At 43.3% G+C, this 20,456-nt stretch overlaps 1 protein-coding gene across 1 annotated transcript in view; it reads right to left on the bottom strand.

The window, feature by feature from the left end:
* Positions 1-20,456, bottom strand: part of DMAP1 (DNA methyltransferase 1 associated protein 1) — a 31,360-nt gene that overhangs the window by 9,672 nt on the left and 1,232 nt on the right. Inside the window, exons 3-8 of the mRNA XM_032118842.1 lie at positions 18,403-18,494; positions 17,809-18,004; positions 13,441-13,599; positions 12,115-12,282; positions 10,985-11,170; positions 8,031-8,102 (exon numbers count right to left, since the gene is read on the bottom strand). Coding sequence (XP_031974733.1) covers positions 8,031-8,102; positions 10,985-11,170; positions 12,115-12,282; positions 13,441-13,599; positions 17,809-18,004; positions 18,403-18,494 — 873 coding nt within the window. The remainder of the gene's footprint in view (positions 1-8,030; positions 8,103-10,984; positions 11,171-12,114; positions 12,283-13,440; positions 13,600-17,808; positions 18,005-18,402; positions 18,495-20,456) is intronic.

The following is a 20,456-nucleotide window of genomic DNA, read 5'->3' as shown; positions in this document are numbered from 1 at the left end:
GAGACTGGGGTGGACCCTACAGTTCAATTTCTGTACAGGATCTCACCATGGAATATCCTTGAGGTTTTGCATGATACAGGATTTTTATTTAATGTTCGAGGCATTCCGCCAACAAAACCTTGCTAATTCACACTAATGACTAGGAGACCTACTGCAAATTAATTGTTAATTGGCAAAATTCATTAAATGAACAAACAGGATAAGAAATAACTGAAGATATAGCCTCCCCAAACAGACTCGGTTCATTTATTTTTCTGTGCCACTCAGTTTTCGTGATTTATGCTAATACTTTTAAGCACAGTTGTAAATGTATTTGAATCTATTTTAGTAGAGTAATGAAGTCTAAGTAATAGCAGAGCTTGCAACACAGTCCTGTTATGTCTCACAGCATCACCACCTGGCAGGTAGAGACTATCATGGGGATCTGCAGTAGAAATGGAATCTACAGATTCTGCCAGGGACCTTGAGTGATTGTATCTGTGTGGTCATCTTAAATGCCCTGTTCTCAATTCATCACTTTCTTCACAAATGCTCCTTTTCTGATGCTCCCAGCTCCCCACTCCTGCCTCAAAAAATCCTCTTTTGTGCTGAAAACTCTTTTTTGTTCTATCACCAAAACACAAGGTTTTTAAAATTAATCAGTGGTTATTTGAATATTTCACATGTACCCTCCCTGATGCTGCACTTCATTTTAATTCAATTTTAAGGTAAACTTCTCCTTAAAATCAGCCTTCCCCAACCCTAAACGATATAACTGTCCTGAAAACATTAATCCTAAAATCTCCACACATCTGAGCTGTGTCTGTACAGTTGTAAACTGTAGTTTTATGCATCAGCACCAGTATTGTTCAGCATCATAATATAGCTCACTGACAGTGAAAACCACCTTCTTTGTGGATTTCAGCAGCAAGAAAACTTTCTCATTAGGCACTTTCTTCATGGATATCTTTAAAGTACTGAATGGTTTAGTGGATTTCCAGGAAGGAGTGCTGAAGTTTCAGATGAATAATGTTTTTTGCATTTTCTGCCTGAAGGTCAAACATTCCTGGGCTGCATGGCTCTGCTCTCCAGGAGCAGGGAGCCTCCACTCCTGTACAGTTTTAAGACTGAAGGAAGGAAAGAAACATATTAAGTACTTTAGTCCTAGAGCTCTGGAATCTGAAAAACCTCAACTGAAAAATTCAGTTTTAGATATGAACCTGCACATTTCTGAAATTCTGAAGTGCTTCACTGCATGGAACTGAAGTGCTACAGTGGAAGGTGGATGGGCAAGTGCAATGGATATATGCAAAAACTAGGAAAGTGTGAAATTGCACAGGTATTACCTGTCTCAATGAACATACATGCTTCCCTCTGCCCCAGCTTACAGCTAGGGACTCTGTGTCTTCTGTCTGTGCCTGCTGATCTGCCACATTAAGATTTTGCACTGGTGAAAATAAGGAGTAATACCACTGTGCAATCTCTCCTATGCTATGTAAGACACTAAACACACAGCCATCTCTCTGGAGTGGCACATGACTATCAACTTGCTCCATCAGTGAGGCTTAATGCTAAATAAACCAATCTTTTAAAAAGAAAACATTTCTATAGTAACCTATGTAAATGGTTATTTAAGGGATTTTTGGACTGTGGTTAGGCATACCTCACGAATTCCCAGATCAGTTGTGCAAAACTATAAATTCTGTACTTGCATCCTCCTAGTAAATTAAACCAGTTTTACAGGAATATACCTAGTGAAGGCTTTGTCAAGATGAGGGAGGCCAACAGATACCAGAGAAGCCCAGCACACTTAGGCATATGGCAAAGAAGCAACTCACTGATCCTATAAACATTAATGCCTCATTATTCACCTGTAGCTCACTGATTCAAGGGGTAAAGCTATCCTATAAACATTAATGCCTCATTATTCACCTGTAGCACTGATTCAAGGGGTAAAGCTAAAAGATTTCCTGAAGGAACCAAAGTCCTGAAGTATCAACATTTCAGCATGAAGGGTTTTCACCAGAGCAGGCAAAAGGTTTTTATAGTCTCCCACCCTTTCTCCCCTAGAAAGGGGGTACAGACTGCTTTGACACAGCACAAGCGGCCCTTTAACTTAGGGCTACTTGGAATCCACACAATGACGGCTGAGAACCTGGCAAGCACCGGCTTTCTCCCCATTTGACACACAGGTTGTGACAAGAAACAAGACACCTGAGAAGACAAGAGGAATTCACACCTTGCCAGGACTGCCTGCCATTTACAAGATGGACATCCTCTGGCAAGCAAAGTATTATCTGCCACTTACCAATCCTGAGATTCCTTGTCCTTAAATACCTTTTGCTTTAAAAATAGTGCAAGCCTATAAAACAAATGCAAAAGGACTACAGAAAGTGTTTGTGTAGGAAAAAATAAGAAAATACATGGTGCAGAAGAAAGAACTGCACAGGACATTTTTACCGGGGGGTATTTTATGCTAAAAGCACATCACCAGAATGACACTACAGTAGTGTAGTAGTTTGCTTTAAGCAGCTGTGCAGATTCCCAGACAGTCCTACCCCTGCCTCTCACTACAGGCACGGAGACCAAGCTGAGACCTGTAGAGGTGGCTGCAGAAAATGGAAATGGCTGCAGCCTCTGAGCTGCATCTGACAGAAGCAAATCAAGAGCACAGAAGTGTGTGCTGTGATTGCAGGGAGGAGGCCTAAGACAGGCCACAGGAGAGGGAATTCCACGGACACTCTACCATAGTACAAGAACGTTATGTAAACTTCCAGATCAGACACAGAAAGTGTAGCAACACATGCATGTCTTGAATTGATGTTGCTTTTCTCTTAAATAATTTAACTGAATCTCCACTTACACAAATACAAACAACCACAGTGACTAATTACAGTTCGATCATTATATTGGTTACACTAATGAAAGAAAAAAGTGATATATATGGAGCTCTGCACAAGTCACACACAATAAAACTGGCTGATGAATGATACCTGAAACTGTGTCACTATGGGCACACAAAGAGAGTAAAAGCTTCTCAAATCCAGGACCGACAAAGGTCCCTGAGGCCTCATACTGCATGGACACTGTTTGGTACTGGATGATTCAACAGAAGCAGCAATACGGAGTGTCCTTTCCAGAACTGCAACTTATTTTAAAGATCCTATACCCAGAGTGATCCCACTCCTGTACCCAGAGCGCTCTCCTTACACCCGAGAACCTACTAAGGCTTTGGTCCAGATGCCCTCCCACACCAACGACCCCACAAAAAAAAAGGTGATGGATGCATTTTCTCTCAGCAATTTAAGTGCCTTTTGCTTTGGCTTAGAACAAGAATGGAGGAAGAGATGTGTTGGATTCACCTTCTCTAGTTCATTCAAGATTTTGTATCCTTTGCAGTTCTCTTTAAAAATAAATACGCCAATATTTTCATCTTATTTCATTCTCTACAGACAGGAGTTTGATTAGGAAATGCACCAGCACTCTCTTGGCCCTAATTAAAGGGCATGTAATACAACAAATAGATGGCAATGCCACAACATGAATTCGATCCAGCCTGCATCATTTCTTCATAACTTTTATTCACAGAAATGAGACAATTACTTCCTTCTACACCTCTGTCAGACTCCCTGTGGAAATTACTCCCAGCCACTCTCTTGTAGAGTGCAAAACATACAACTTCACTAATGAAAAATTGCTAGCAGAAGCAACAAGCACATCTCAGCTAACTAATCCACGGGATGTTCAGACCTGGAAACATAAACTTTCCCACCTCATAAGGGTGTGCTGATCTCCATGAGATTGATGTCAGAACGCCTTGGAGTGCAATCAATACAAAACAAATAAATAATTAATTGCTTCAAGTAATTAAATTTATCAAATCCAAATAAAAATAACTGGTATTTTATGGAACTGCTTCCAAAAGCTGAACCTCTGAAGGGACCGTATTGATCACAGGAGGACAGACAGATGTTTCACATGTTCACTGCCAATGAGGTCTGGGTTTGCATTAATGATAGGGTAGGAACAGAGCCAGCAGCCTCCAATGCAGAGTAAGCAGCCAGCATGCTTGGCCATTTAATTATTGGTCAGATCAAATACAGAGAATAAACATGTCTAAACACATACATACAACCCCATCTTCCTCTAGAAATATCATTCACCTTGGACTTGCAGTAAGCACTTAGTTCTCACTCCAAGAAAAAAAAAAATGGAAGAACTCACACATGCTCTCCCCACACCACCACAGTAAATTCTTATTCATAAATCAGTACTAAAAAAGTGTTCAGAAGGCTACTAAATATTTAAAAGCTGGTGAGTGTGAATATTTGAATCAAGGGGTACTAAAGCTCTACTTGTAATTTTCTTTCCTTTACTTCTTTCTTAATTTGTTCAACTGGCAAATTGTTTACAAGATCCCAGTTAAGCAGATGGAGTCAGGCTGCTGTCTGGAAGCCTTTGAATTCTTTGAATGACTAAGCTGGAGCATCCCTCAGTCCTTTCTGCAGACTGAAAATTCTATAAACTCTTTTTCATCACAGAGTTTTGTTTTGTTTCCAGATGAGACACCACTCAATCAATTATCTTCCAGTTCCTTTGCTTCCAAACCCATGACAAAAGAGCAAGGACACAGACATACACTTCAACGTGCAGGAGTAGGTACAAACATCCATCCTTTTCCATGCATCACCCTCCTTCTTAAAAGCACTGCTGCAACAATTCAACAGCATTACTGAAATCCTAAGTTAAAATTCACAGGCAGAGCTGAGAGAGAAAAGCTACTTAAAACACACTGCAGAGATGTTAAGTATGCCTAAGTCAAGTGCTCTGAACACAATAAAGTCAAAGGTTAAACTTAAAGCTGAAAATAACATGGTACAGAAACACTGTGGTGAAATCAAAACAAATTCAGTTCTGCAACATCATGCCCAGATCACAAACATGTGGTTACTGTTGGTTTGTCTGGATCCTGGAAAAGATTCAAGTTCAACAGCTCCCATTTTCCTTTCCTTCAGGCAGATCCACAGAAAAGCATTCCCTCCTCACAGCTCCCTGCTTTCCCTTTAGTCTTTTCTTCACCTTTCCCTGCTCAAATTCCCTACCCGACTCTCTTTTCCTCTGGCTCTTTGGCTGTCTGACCTCCCAGCTGAGCAGACCTGGTATAACAGGAAGTTTTCCAGAAGTAATGCTTAGGATTAATAATACACTTCTGATGTTATTTTCATAACACTGTTTTACTAACAGGAAAGGCAAAGGTCTAAAATTCTTTTCAAGAAACTCTCTCACCCCTTTCCAAACACCTGCTACTGCCTCCTGTTCCCAGTGGCACCAAGGCAATATGCTGCCTTGAATCAAGAGGAAGCTTTTCATAATGCCCAGCTTCCCACTGCCTTAGAGAAACTTGCAGTCTGTGCTGTCAGGAGGCAGAGGGAAATCCCATGCCGAGCAAGGGCACAGGGGCTGTGGCCTCCTTTGCCTGTGGCCACAGTCCCATGGAGAACAATGGGAGACTGAAGCCAGTCTGATAGAAGGCAGCTTGTCGAACTCACAGCAGAAGATTACTCTTCAGCGTCTGCTGAAGGAGAAACTTTCGGTTATGAAGAATAATGGCTGTAAGTGACCATTAATCCTCACAGGGAAAAAAAAACAGTCTTCAAATTCAGCCTGTCCGTAAGATTGTGTAAGCTTTAACGACAGGGGGAATTTGAAGAGCCATGGCTATTGTCATAAAAACTACTGGGAACAAATTAAGTTGAATACGGATTCCTAACTTTTTCTTCAAGGACTCATTTCTATAAATTAATTTTAACTCAGATTTCAGACTAATTGTAAATCCTCAGGAAAAAAAAAAATCTCTAATCAAAGAGTAAGTGCTATTATCCTGGGGATGATATGGTACATTTTTCACACATGACAGAGGTTGAGCCCCGATCTCAGTGCAAAATCCAACTTCACCTAACCATGAAGGCGTAAAGCACAGTAGCAAAGTATAAAATAAAGGAGGACAATAGAAGCCTTTAGGTGAGGAACTCTTTAGGTCTTCAGGCAAAAGAACTTGCTGTAGGACAGCACAAGCTTTTAGATATCATTTTTCAATGTGCTAAGGGCAAAACATCTTATACTGGATGTTGCCAGAGTATGAATTTCCAGCACTTCATTCGAATTCCTCACTTAGTCCTAGTCAGCCTCCACCCTGATCAATTCCACATCACTGGAGTTCAGAGGGTTTGCCATATAAATCCCACAAGTAAAATAATTTGGATTAGCATGGACTTGTGTCAGCTCCGTAACATTTGGCACTTCAGCACCTCTTACCAGTTCAAAAGGCCTGTACTGACCTCATGTAATTAATTCTCCCCATCAGGCATCTGTGAAGCAAGTGAGTCTAATAGCTCCTGTTTTAAAAACAGGGAAGGCTTGGAAAAGGAAGCCAGGTGACTGGCTAAAAGCCACAAATGAATTCATTTTTCTGGGTTAGAGGTAGGTTTCACATTTCCAAACAGCAAAGTGTTGTTTTTTCACCCAGATCAGTGATGTACCATCTTTCTTAATTCACAAACCACCACTAATTCTAAGAACAGCATATATCTCCTTAAAAATTTCAAGCAGAGCATAGAAAGTTGCACTAGGTCATTCCAGGAGCTTGGATACTGCAGACTAAAAGTTGCTGAATCAGACTGCCGTGCCTCAGCTTAGCACTGCATCTTGTGAGCATTAGGAACAGATAAAAGCATGTAGCACCCATTTCCATGAAGGCTGGGATTTGAATTGCCTGTTTGGTGCACAAAAAGGCTGCTGGCTTTGCCAGATGGTTCCATCACTGATATGTTATTGCTCAGCGTCTCTTCCAGAGGGGGTAAAAAAAAATTAAAAAGATCAACCATTACTTATTAGTTTTCAAAATCAAAATCAATCTCCATAAATTACTCTATTTATCTTAGTGCCCAAGAACACGTCTGCCACGTCTCAATAAATCTCAACACATGCACTGCAGTCTTGCTTGCCTCTGGACTGTGATTTCCTCAAGGCTGTAGCCCCTCACTTGAACAGGTATCCCGCAGATGGTGGCACCAGTACACTGAAGGGGACCCTGAGCAGTGACCCTGCTGAGGCATCCCACCTCTAACACACCCATGCACCTGTACATGGAAGCAGCATTATCCCAAACACATTTCTATTAACAGCTAGGAAGATCTGAAACCATTCTGATATCAAAAGAACATTCCACAAAAACAGTCTTTTAAATTTACTATGCCAAGTGAGAGTGCCAGGCAAGGAACATACTTATCCAACTTTTCTATAATAAAGAAACTAAAAATCTTTTTATTTTTTGGCTAGGAAAAAAGCAAAAAGCACTAGTATGGGCACACAGGATCAAAATTCCTCTGAAAACATTCAGTTGACCAAGCAGGTTTAAGTTATTTGATATCCCAAAGCCTGTGGCTAAGAGGCAAGTGTCAAGTCTTGCTGATATAAGAAAGCAATACAAAACATCAAGAAAGTTCTCTACTCAGGAATATCTCTGCAACAGAATGAACACAGGGGCTTCTCCAAAAAATATTTTCTAAGATAATGTAAATAGAAAAGCTAAAACTTGTATGTGTTTATGTGTGTCTGTTTTTTTCAAGACACAACCTGAACATTCAGTTCTTAATCATCTTAACTAGATGATCTTTAAGGTCCTTTCTAGCCCAAACCACTCCAAAAGCACCTCTCAATTAACACACGTGCTCCATGGGGCTCATTAGTTCTGGCTGTGAGCTCTGTTTGGACTAGCCAGTTCCACTTGGTTCTGTCACAGGTGCCTAACAGCAGAGCAGGCACACCAGTGACAAACACCAGCAAGTTCAGGTGCCTCTGCAAGGCAGTGAGTTGGCTTTCACAGAACCAGCATTCCAGGTTTCTGAGTCTCCACATTTATGGAATTCCTTTCTTATTTTAGAGGCAAGAACTTGACTTTCTTTAGCTATAAAAGGAGAACAGACAAGGAGAGAGACAGGCAAAGTGAAAGACATTAACAGAGATCCCACAGGATCAGGACAAGAGCCTACCCTCTGGCTCCGCAGCGTGACACCTGCAGATTTGAAGTCAGGAAACTTGATGCCAGCAGTCTCAGGAACAGCCTGAAAGAGAGCGAAACAGGATGTGTTGATGGAGGAAACACAAGAAACGCAAGATTTCATACAGAGACTATGTGAAGGGGAAACACTGTTTCCTATGACAGAGAACCACCTGCCACGGCCACGTGTCAGAGATGAGGCAAGAGGAAAATCCCAGGCAATGGGATTCAGTGGGAAAATCCCAAGAAATTCATTGAGAAGACTACTCCAGTTCAAGGTGTCGCTGGAAAGCTCAAACATTTTTGGTCAGTTAGTTTAAATGCACTGCTCTGCACAGAAACTTACATCCACCCATACAGAAACCCTGGCCCTAAATGGTATTCATACATATTTGCACAGAATCATCCTTATCCAACTTAGACCCATTTCGCTGATCAAAACAGCCCAGGACTTCCCTAAATCTTGGCTTTTGACTGCAAACTCTCTAAGGAATAAGCTGAGAAACCTCTGATCTGTACAGACATGAGCCCACTAATGAGGATGCAAGGACTGCCCCCTCCCAGGGAGGCCTGCTGTTCATACATGTTTTGCCATTTGTCGACTCATTAGACAGTTTTCTTTCTTACTTTGTATTTTAAGCACAGCATTAGAATGCAGCGAACTTCCAGTGCTTCTGCTGCTAACAGTAGGGCACATAGCTGCATTTCAACAAAATGGAAAAAAATAAATGCAATCCCTTATAAATCTGTGCTGACGAGCAAAGCAAAAGGTGAGCAGACTTTTAAACTATTAAACCAGGCTACCTCTGCACTGAATGGTTTGGGGTCCCCTGAATGGGTCAGCAATGCTTATGATTCAAGCTAAGAATAGCCACAACCTCCGCAAAAACACATGCACAATCATGTTTTCCAAAACTAAGTCACCTCAAATCTCCCCATTTCTTTGGAGACAGCATTTGCCTTGCTGCTCCCACATTTCTATGCAGAGAGGCTCTAGAGCTTGCTCTTTGTTCCAGATAGGGCTGAGACAGCCAGGGCTGCCCCAAGATCACGAGAGATGCTGAAGGACAGTGATTCAATTTCTGAAGTTCCCTGCCAGTGACTCTCACATCCCTATCAGCTATCTCTTAATCTTGAGGTGGCACCCTGCAAACCACTCTGCATGGCCAGGCATTAAGATTATTTCAGTTATCTGTAGTCTGTCCAATAAATAGAGAACCTGGGAAAAGATTCCTAAACATGACCATGAAGGAAAAAGTATTCTCTAACTACCAACAGGGCTCATAAACTTGTAGAGATCACTTTGATCTTTGGTAGGATATAGCCTCCCTGCTTGCATTATTACAGACAAACAAGGCTGCAATCGAAAACCAATCTTCTCTGCTTCCTTTGAATGAAGGCTGGCTTCCAAACTCCCTGAACTCTGCCCCTCAGCCTGTCGCTGAACACCCTGCCACAAGCAGTGTGGGGAAATCAGCATCGTTGCCTCAGCCGAGCCAACTCTGACTTGCATTCGGCAATAAGCAATTAAATGGGTTCTTTTGCCTCATGTGCCTGTACAGCCTGTACATGCTGTAAACGCTTCAACCTCAATTGACTCCTTGCTAAATGATTTTCCTTTGTTGAAATGATGCTGATGCAGCTCCCGATTCAAATTCTTAGTTAAAATGCAATTTTTTTTTTAATATTTCCCAGCTATAGTTGGTAATTTACTCCTAATGGACTCTGTCATGGTTGAAATGATGCTTGTGCAACAACAGAAGCTGCTTCTCTGCCTGCCCTGGTGTGCCTATGCACTACATGCCTGCAGACAGGCCCCGGCCAACACTTAGGGGTGGACTCCCTCATCTTGGCATCCTCAGCATCTTCCCAGCCCCATTCTCTAGCCCTCTTTTTTTCATTACCACCAGTGACAAACTGCTGTCTTTATAGGGAGATATGCCAGCCATGGCTGAGCTTTCCCAGAACAACCCTTAAGGGAATGCAATGCACAGGGTGCCCAGTGATACTATACTCATCACATCGCAGGGACACACATGGGACACGACACGCCAAAAGAGTGTTCTGAGGAAGTGGTGACCATTAGGCACACTTCAAGCAATAACTGTCTAGAATTCACCGCTTCTCCCCCCTCTCCGTACAGAACCTTTTGGAGAAAAAGGGCACATGTGCTCTCTGTTCACAAGGTGGAGGGACAGGAATTCCCAGAGACTCACTGGAAACATCTGAGATTTTTTTTTAACAGCCCTTTCCTACTGAAGGTGCTGAATCTACATCAGTCCATGCTGTCCTCCTCTTTCCAGAAAGGGAAACGGAGGTAGCATCAAATGTGAACTGAAACCTGTGTTCTGGGCTCCTTAGACTTCGGCTCAGCTCATGGAGAAATAGCAATGGTTCCCACAATACAAGTCCCACAGCAGGGCTGCTCTGATCACAGCTCAGGATCAGGAGAGGGGCATGTACTGAGCTTGGGGAGATGCTGCTGAGATCCAGGAGTTGGGGAGGAAAGGAAAACTTGGACTAGGAAAAGACAGCAGGTGAAAGACAATGGGTTTGTGGGCCAATCCTACAGCAGTAACAGAACACACTTGGAAGAAGCAGGGAGACAGATGCTTCTCCTTGCCATGATGCATGAATGGTTGGCATTATTTCATGCCTTTTCTCAGGGAGGGAAAGAGAAACAGGACTTAAAACAGCATTTTTCCAATGAGGGAGAGACAGAGAGCACACCAGTGGACTCTGACAATGGCTGCCTTACACCAATCTGCCTGCCAAAGATGCAACGAAAAAACATCTGCCAGAAGGCAGCCAGCCATTACTCCCCCCCTACCCAAAAAGGGCCTGATCCCCATAGGACTGCTGCAGAAAACACATTACCCCGCCAGAGCATAAACAGGGGAAAGGGAAAATTTCAAAAAAAAATTTAAAAAAGAGAGAAATGTTTACAGGCTTCTCTGTCTCCTTCTTCTGTGGCAGCTTCTTCTTGGGAGCCTTGCGCTCAGCACGCCTCTGCTCAGTGGTGGTGTCAGCAGCTGTGATGAGCTTCTGCAGGTCTTGGGTTCTCTTTTCTCTCTCTTTCTTCCTGGTCTCAATTTTGCGGAGCTCCTGGATGAGGTATTCTTCTTCTGCCACCTGCAGACCAGAGCACGTCAGGGCAGTCAGAGAGCAGAGGAGGCCTGGCAAGGCAAGGGGGCCATCTACCGATAACAGCTCTGCCCCGGGCCAGCCTGGGAATGACTTTATGCTCCTGCTTAACTTCTTGGATTTGTAGGGCAGATTACACTCCATAACCTTACCCTGTACCCGTGGCAATGCCACTCTACAATCCGGCAGGTACTGCATTACAACATTTATGATGCACCCTTCAACAATCCATAAATTACTAATCCCATCTTCCGGAGTCCAAAAGCACAGACAGAAAGGTAAAAAAGCCCAAATACGCTGTAGTTGCAAATACAGTGTTGTGAAAAGCTGGCTCCCCTCCCCAGATACAGCATACAGAACCCAGAGCAACTAGGCCTAGTACTGACACCTGTCAATGGGGGGAAGAAGTCCCATATGAACTTGTCCTTGGAGGGAATTAACTGAAAAGGATGCTTTCCCCCAGCCTATGGAGAACACAGTTTCTTAATCTCTAAACCCTAGGACCATTACATAGCTTCAACACAGAGGAGAACTAAGCATGCAGATTTAGTCTTTGATGTTTTCTGGAAAGATTTTTACTCTCAAATAAGTAATTCTCTCTCCATGATACTCCGGTACTCGTAAAGACATTGACCAGAGAATTTGCTTCTATCAGAGGACTATACAGTCAGTGTCACTGAGAAGGTCCTGGCAGCTACTGGAGACCATAACTCTGCTCATGTAGCCCTTTCTCCTGTATAGTCAGATTTCTCAGTTAGTGTCCTTTTAAACTCCTTAAAGGGACATTAACCCAACAAAAAAAGCTGTACTCAGTTGCTGCTCTTTTCTTGTCCAGCCCTTCTTAACCTTTCCCACCCTCTGGCCTGTATCACACACCTACTGACTCAACTTATCAATCTTTTGGAGCAGTGATGCTCTCTTCCCCAAGTTACCTGCTCTGGTGTCCTATTGTAAAGCCTTTCCAGTTGTTCCTTCCTTCGTCTCTCATGGCCAGCATCAAAGACTGGGATTTTCAGGTCTGTGCCCGGAGCCGCACGAATGTTTGCCAGCTTGGCACAAATGTGGTAATACCGTTCCTTCAGATCCTCTACTGACCTTTTCTGTGGAAGACATCACAGGAGGACAACATTATGGAAGAACCAAGCAAAACCTTGTGCAATAGCCACCTAAGGACCACTGGCTGAAGGATGTCACATCAAGTACAAGACAAGACACAGTGCTTGGGAGGAAGGTCAGCAGGAACCCTTGTAGGTGCCAGGGGAATGACAGGGAAGGAGGAGTTTCTCAGTGAGCTGCATGAATTAACTGTCATGGGTTCACAGCTACTGCTTTAAAAACACCCACCGAAAGATCCAACAATGCTGAGGGTTTAGAGACAATACAGCGGTGAAGCACCCCCAGCAGTGAAGATAAAAAGATGCAAGGAGAGTTGAGAGGAGAAAGTCTGCAAGCAGGAAACTTGCAACAAATGTGCAGGTCTCCAAGTTGCTCCAGACAATGGTCATTCAAGTCACAACCAAGAAGGTATCAGCTGCAACAATTCGCAGCCCATCATTTCATGAAGTCTGAGCTGTGTCCCATTAACCCCAGTACCAAAGATGTTTGGGCTGCTCAGCCGAGCATACTCTTGCTATTTTACTTTGCTACAGGCTCTTCGTGTGAGCATTTCAGAGGACAGCAAAAAGTTACAGGATTTGGATCTGTTCTGAGAAGCCACAACACTCCCTCTGTCACCAGGAGGCATGGAACCAGTATAGGAGATCCGCAATCATGACACCAGGGTTGCATTTTCAGACCACTGATGGTCCTCATTTCACAGCAGAGATGATGGAAACCTGCACCATGTCAGACCACAAGTCAGGAACAGTACCATGGAGAAGTCCCAACCCTCAGGGTTCATTGGCAGATCCTTCTCCAAGGGCCTAGACTGAAATCCAGAACACCTAGCCTGCTCAAATAAACAAGCTCCCCAGCTGCTTGTTCTCCAAGGAACAACAAGCTGTTCTCCTGGCAGGTGCAAACCTTCTAACTTTCTAATAAAACACAACAGGGAATGAGAACAAGTCACAGTAGATTTAATTACAAACAAAGCAAGCAGCAATGCCTTGTGCTGGGAATTCAATATTCCTTGCTGCCAATAATTCATTATTTTCCCCTAATTAAGTTGATATAAAGGGTAATTTAGTCTTTCAAGTGCAGAAAGCCCTGCACATGCCATAGCAGCAGGTTGCTAGCAGCAACTTGACCCCAGGACTCACCTTGAACTGCTGGTGATCGTAGCGGTCGTGAATGACCACGAAGCGCAGATCAAAGCGCCGAGCCAGGTCAAAGAGATGGTCTGTCTCAGCTTTGGTCCACGCGTCGTCGTGGAGATACATCTGGTACTCCTGCTCTGAGTAGACAGGAACCTGCACTGTCTATGGAGAGAAGAGAAAACCATGGTAGCTCTCCTGCAGCACTGCCCTCCTCACTGCCAAGATACCTGAGCCAAGAAAATGAGCACAGTACTGACAGGAGGGGGCTGCCAGGACCCTGAGCAATGAGTCCTGGTAGCAGGAAACATGATGAGCAGGCAGAGGACTTGATATGGAGCAATGTGTGATCCCAAGGCCATAACGTGACATTCAGGGAAGCTTACCAGGAACTGCCACCTAGGAGGCTGAAACCTATTTCAGGTGTCTGACACAGGCAGAGGTCAGCGACCCACATCCTGACTATGGATTTCAAAATTAGCAGGCTAACATGACAGTGAAACCAAGGTTCAGCCAGCCTCCCTGCATTCCTCCCATACAGCAAAACCAATATCTTGGCATAAACTGCTCTGACAGTTGACTCTTCACTTGGGTTGGGACATGCTCACTTGTACAGGAAGAACAGGAAAGGCAAGGAGCAGGAGTCCCCAGCCTTTAGCACACCTTCTGCTTTGATACTCAGACTACTTCTTTCATGTTTGGCGCAGACACTATCATGAAGATCTGAAAGACTGTACAACTGAAGGCCATAAACTTGGCAAACAACTTTGTCACTCCCTTCCTCATAGACCTTTTTCTCCAGCAGAACCACAGAGCCAAATGACAGTCCAACTCTGTGTCCCAGGTGCCTAAAAGGCCAAGCCCACAGTACTGTCTCCAGTCTGGAACTGCTCTGCAAGGGCTCCATCCAGAACACAAGTGTCACATGAGTACTAAAGAAACAGCAAAAATATTTACTATATTAGGGGAAATCCTAGCATGTGGTAAAGCAAAAGTGTAAATAAGCCTGTGCTTTCCTCCCTTATTCCCCCTCACTCCCTTCCTCCTGCAGCAAAGCTTTGCTTAGCCTGAGGAGGTCCTACCTTCACAAGAAAATTGTGTGCATTCAAGTAGCAGATGTGCTTCAACACCTCTGTGGTTTTGTGTCCTGTCACCAGGAAAGTCATCCTCATGAACTCCATGCAGCTCGGAGGAGCATTTCTGAGCCTCCAAATAACAGCCTCTTTAGGTCTACTGCCCTTCTTCCACCACTGAGACAGAAACTCAAAGGTGAAGCAGATCTCTTGGGGATGCACTGAACCTCAACCTTCAAGTACCACTTCCATATGAGAAGATGCAGCAGGGTCCTCTGCAGTGGATGGAAGGGAAGGTGGCAGACTCCTCATCAGACAAGAGAACGCAACAAGAGCAAAGACACTTCCAAAACACTTCCTCAGCTCCCACTCATGGCTGCTCAGGTGAGAACCACTGAGAAATGAGAAGGTAGGAACAGATGGAAAGCTTGAGCCAACCACGGGCTGACTATACATTCAAATGCAACATAACCATGAAAAGGCAACTATGACCCCCAGAGAGGGATTTCCAGCAGAAATTGGCAGTGTTTCAATTGCACAACAAGAATACTGGAATGAATACCAACTACAACACTACTGATCCCTGGTCAGGAAAGATGCACTGAAATGGAAACAAGTAGAGAGAAGAGCATGAGTAATGGGGTGGAGAGCTTGTCTTCCCACAGCAGACTGGAAGAGAATGCAGCCTAGCAAAGGAAGTCTGAAAGAGAATCTGACTGCAGGCTTCAAGTCTGTTAGATGAAATGAAAGGAATACCCATGGGAAGAAAAGAACAACTGAAATAAGAACAAAGAAATTGACTTGCAAAAAAATGCCAATTTAACATGGAAAATTTAACCTGGAAATGAAATGGAGCAAAGACAGTCTAGAAGAGCTTCCCAAGGAAGCACAGGGGCAGGAAAAGCCAAGTGCTTTTCAAAAGGAACTTGATCAATTTGTGAAAGGGACTGGATGGTGGCAGGACCTGAAAGAGCCAAGAGGAGGATTCAACAGCCCAGAAAACCTCTCTCAGTCCAACATTTCACACTATAAACTCACACAGTGATGAGTATTAAATTAGCTGAAACTGCTCAGGATCCTGGAGCCACAAGATAGTTCTATGAAAACATCAGCACAATGCCTAATAGAGGTAAAAATACAAATTGAACTGTAAAAATTATGAGGGAGATAGAGAAACAGAGCCCACATAAACCCACCATGCTCTCTTAAGTAGAACACTCACTCCTAGTCCACCCATTTCAAAAGAAAGGATATTTGAGAACAAGGGAGTGCACAGGAGGGCACGTCAAATTACAGAAAACACAGCATCCAGCAAGGACAATTTACTACATCATGTAACACAAGATCTCAGAGGGACTAAACCTCAAGCCAGCAGTTAGAAATGAGAAGCACCTTTGCACACCACACAAAATCAGCCTGAAGAACTCATTAGCATGGGTTATTCACAAAGCAGCTTTCTGCCCTGAATGTACCTAGCAAGAATTATTAAACACAAATTTCAAGTTCAGAAATCCTTAAACCAAAGGCCACCAGAAGGCAGGAAAATATGTATTTGCCCCATTCTCATACACTTTCTCTAAGCCCTTGCTGATGGTAGCCAAAAGGCTGAGAGAGGGCTTTGCTCTAACACCAGCAAAGCTGCTTTTATACTCCTGTTTCACACCCCGAAACAAGGCTCAGTGTACACGGTGAAACCCAAGTTTACATTTTGGATCTCACAACAAAGAGGAGGGATTTGGACTGGAGACTGGAAGCACAGAGAAAAGGAAAAGCAACTGAGCAGTGACCCAGGAGTTAAAGAGCTTGAGCAATCAACAGGACAGACTACACAGGAAAACAGGTTCATTCCAAGGGGAGGGAAAGATTCAGGCAGAGGTATCAAGTATGTGAGAAAAAACCCACAAAAGAGTCTGGAAAAGTAAAAAAAATTCCTCTGACACAGCAAATATCTGCAAAACTCTTCATCAGTGCCTTCAACTTTCTCAACTACAGCACCACAAGGATAACAACTTGCTCCTGATATTATGCAATTGGGCATTTGCAGATGGCAGAGGCCTGTACCACTAATCTAAAGGTTACAGCCTTGCTGAAGGCTCGTCTGTCTGTCAATTCACAGTACCTGATAAAGTTAAGGAAACAAGAATCATATAATTAAAACACCCATATGTGCTGTGTGTCCCCCTCTGATAAACTCAGTTGAATTCAGCCAAAACCAGTTCCAGCAGTAGTCTTAGAGACAATTAGCCTCACAAAGTTTCACTCAGACAGCTAGGTAGGTGCTTCGACTAAGTGAGTCATACTTCAGACTTCCACCCCAGACATCAGAGAAGAGATACCACAGGAGGCTCTTACCAATGTCCCAGCTAGAGGAAAACCATCAGTCAGAGCTTGAGCCTTCTAACATATAAGGTCAACCAACCACTTAACTCTGCAGGAAGCCAAGCTTTGTTAGAGCTGATGCTCTGTGGGTTACAAACTTAAAATATTGTATACGGTTACACACAAGCAGAGCTTTTGTGGAATCATGTTAGCACACGCTTTTTTTACTCTTTCAGATTTGCATCATGAAGGGAGTTAAATTACATTATGGAAGCACCCTAACTCTGCTCCTTCCTAACTTTGGAGGTCCTGACTTTGAAGTATAAATCTTGATGTAGTTTTCTTTGTGCATACACATAAAAGGCCCAGCCACTCAAAGCAGATACATCTGGGACAAAAGACAGCAGGAGATTACAACAACACATTGTGACAATTTAATGTAAGACGCAAAGAACAGGGAACTGCACCACACTGATACCACAAGAGCAATTTCAGAGGGAACACAAAGTAATTCAGCATCTGTGCTGGAATCTGGCCAAGAGGTTGCAAGCCACCTTTCTGGCCATGAAGCTCAAGCCATTTTTTTCATACTGAGCAAAATAACAAGACTTATGACTTTTATGTGTTAGTCAGGATAGAATATCTTTTACTACCCTGAGCCTGTAATCAGGGGGAGAATGTTGGTCAAGAACAGAGATAGATAGCATGAGTCCTCCTCACCAAACCAATGACTGCACACCTGAAACACAGGGGTCTCTAGCAAGCTCTGGCCACATACAAAGCCCACTTTGCCTGAATGATTTGGAGACACCAGTCCATGGTCACATGGCTGCAGGTCATGCTGCAATTTAAAATGCAATTACCAAATCTAACTCAGCCTTCACTTGTTGAAAGAATCCACTTCCTGTCTGGACAAGAAGAAACTGAAGGGTATTTTCCAGCTACTATTTATATGCTGCTGTTCGAAAGTGCTCCCACTTACTTTATTGAACCTGGCAAAAGGGTAATCCTTCCCTTCCTCTGCTGCTCTCCTCCAATGGTAGAACATCGCCCCATCTTTCCTCGCTGGGTTGGTGAAAGGCATCCACTTCCAAGGCCGGACTTTCTTGGAGCCCAGTTTTGCTTTGACTGTTCGATAACCCTGAGTTGTATCACTTGGCAGCAGTGGAGGTGCATCCCTGTGGTGGAGAAAAGTGCTGGTGACGAGAAGCAAGGAGCAGCCCAAGACAAACCCAAAGAGATTTCAAGCTCAGAACTCTTTTTGCAGATATAAAAGCAGGTGTCATTCCCAGTTAAGATTAAGAAAGAACTGGATACAAAGGGTAAGAGCACTCATTTGTCTGCATTAGACTATTGTGCCTGTATCTGATTAATTTCTTACATCAAATAAACCCCTCAAATTTAGAAGGGAGAAAACAGACACTGTCCATGACTAAGAGAAGGGCACAAGCATGGGCCAAGCACAAAGGGGAATCAATCTGGGTAGTGAGACCACTCCTGGTTTCAAGAGGACGCTGCCCTGCTACCAAAAGCCCAGGCCACCCCACAACCTGCACAGATGACCATGTGCTCTTACTTTTTGTCAGAATAGAGAAGTGCATAAACTTCTCGGTGCATTCCTTCTGGCCTCTTAAACGTCAATGTCTCTGAAGACTTCTTGGATTTTTTCTGAAACAGAAGAATTGCATTTTAGATTCAGAAGTAGAAATGTCCGAGGGACAACTAAAACCGTATAACCTGGTGCCCTGTGATGGTTTTTACTTTTATCTGGTTTTAGACACCTTGAATTTCTCCAGGAAAATGCCTGTTCCTGGTGGAAGACACTGACAGACAAAATGTACCCACTTTCAGTGATAGGGCTCACCAGTACCCCCATTTGCTGTTGCTGATAACACACTTAAATTCCAAGCTGAACATCTGGCTATAGATTGCACAGGCCGGTGCACTAAGTCTTTTCTTACTAGCCAAGCACTATCCTCTCTGAGAGGTATTAATGCGTTTAATTGATTCTCTCCTTTTTCGAGAAAATAGTAGGAAATGTCTTCCCAGTTTTTAAAAGGTTTTTGTCACTTTGTTCTGCAGCAGCTTCCGTTTTTACCAGCTGTGATCACACCCTTGCAGTAGCCCCCTGGAAAAACCACCAGTACCACCTACCAAAGTTCTCCAGCCCCACCTCCACTGTCCCATTTACACAGCAAACAATTTTTTGACAGTTTCTTCATAAGAGGAATTCAGTGTACACAACTCAATCTGGCCCCTAAACCCTTGTCAGAATTGATGGTTTCTAAGACACAGTCCAACCCATACCACATATACAAGTTTCTCAGTAATCAACTGTATCAGGTGATCAGCTTTGGATTCAGGTAGGTACAGTAACAGCCACACTAACAAGTTACACTTTATTTAAGAGGAAGAAGTTTACCGAGCATTTGGTCTAACTGTATTGTCTTTGTAACTACTAGCCCTGTCACTACTATTACGTACTTGTTTACCATATCAATACCAAATTTTAAATCAGAATATTTTTCAGTAGTAAAACTAACACTGCATCATAAATTGTGTTAAATCCAGTTACCTTTATCAAGCAAATTCAAGATCCCACTGAAAAAAATAAGTCCCTGTCATCTTGGACTGCAACTACTTTCCATAAAACTTCATGACAGACACGCATTATATCAGCACCTTTTCATCCCTAATCAAACACCTTTCTCCTAGTGTGTCCATCAGTTTGCCCAGGAGCAATGTAAGGCCAACCAAGGCAGTTACCCACAGGTCACCGCACACCCTGTGTGAACACAGGCTTCTGGAATTCCCCCAAAGTTCCCAGATTTATTAAAAGTTAATATCAGCAGGCCAGAGATCAGCTCAGCCAGCACTTTTAGGAGTTGAGAACAAATTACTTGGTCATGCTGATTTAAATGTTTTTATGCCTAGTAATTTTTATTTTAACATTCTCAGTCACTAATGGACTGGAAAGTACTTCATGGTTCTCTTGTGATTTCAAGACATCAATCTGTTTCTTTTCTAATTGAGAACAGATCTATTTCCTGAGCGAGTGCTGCACTGTTATTAGCAACTTTGCACTCTCCATGTGACAACAGCTTACACCTTTGGTTTGGCTTTGTTTCTGTACTTTGTAGAAATTCAGAATGGTTTGTTCAAGTGGCCTCCTGCACCCCTCCCAAAACTTTTCACTGCAAATTCCCTTCCTCCCTCTCCCCATTACAGTAAACTTGAGAAACCCATCTTAGTCTCTGCTCTGAAGAGACAGCCAGCCACCAGTACTCCTCTGGCTCTCTGCTGCCTAACACACATTTAAATCAAAGAACTCACAACTCCAAACACTCAGTGGCAACACTGCAGGCTGAATCCAGCCAACAAGCTGCTCACCAGACACTGTTCACCAACACAGCTGGTAACCGGGAATTTTAACATTTCAACCTTTAAATGACTCAAACTCACTGGTTTTCCATTATACCAATTACACCGTATGCCCTAGCAAGGCAGTGAAACCACAGTGCTTCTCTTCAGAGACAAAGGTTTCAGTGGAAGCAAACAATGACAGCCAGGAAGTGCTTTTAGGGATGGGATAGTTGTGTATGTTTAGTTCCGTTTTGTTTTTTTCCCCAA

Source organism: Corvus moneduloides, chromosome 9, assembly GCF_009650955.1.
Source record: "Corvus moneduloides isolate bCorMon1 chromosome 9, bCorMon1.pri, whole genome shotgun sequence".
NCBI classification, from domain to species: domain Eukaryota; kingdom Metazoa; phylum Chordata; class Aves; order Passeriformes; family Corvidae; genus Corvus; species Corvus moneduloides.
The sequence above is the reverse complement of the archived record's forward strand: the minus strand, read 5'-3'. Positions and strand labels throughout refer to the sequence as shown.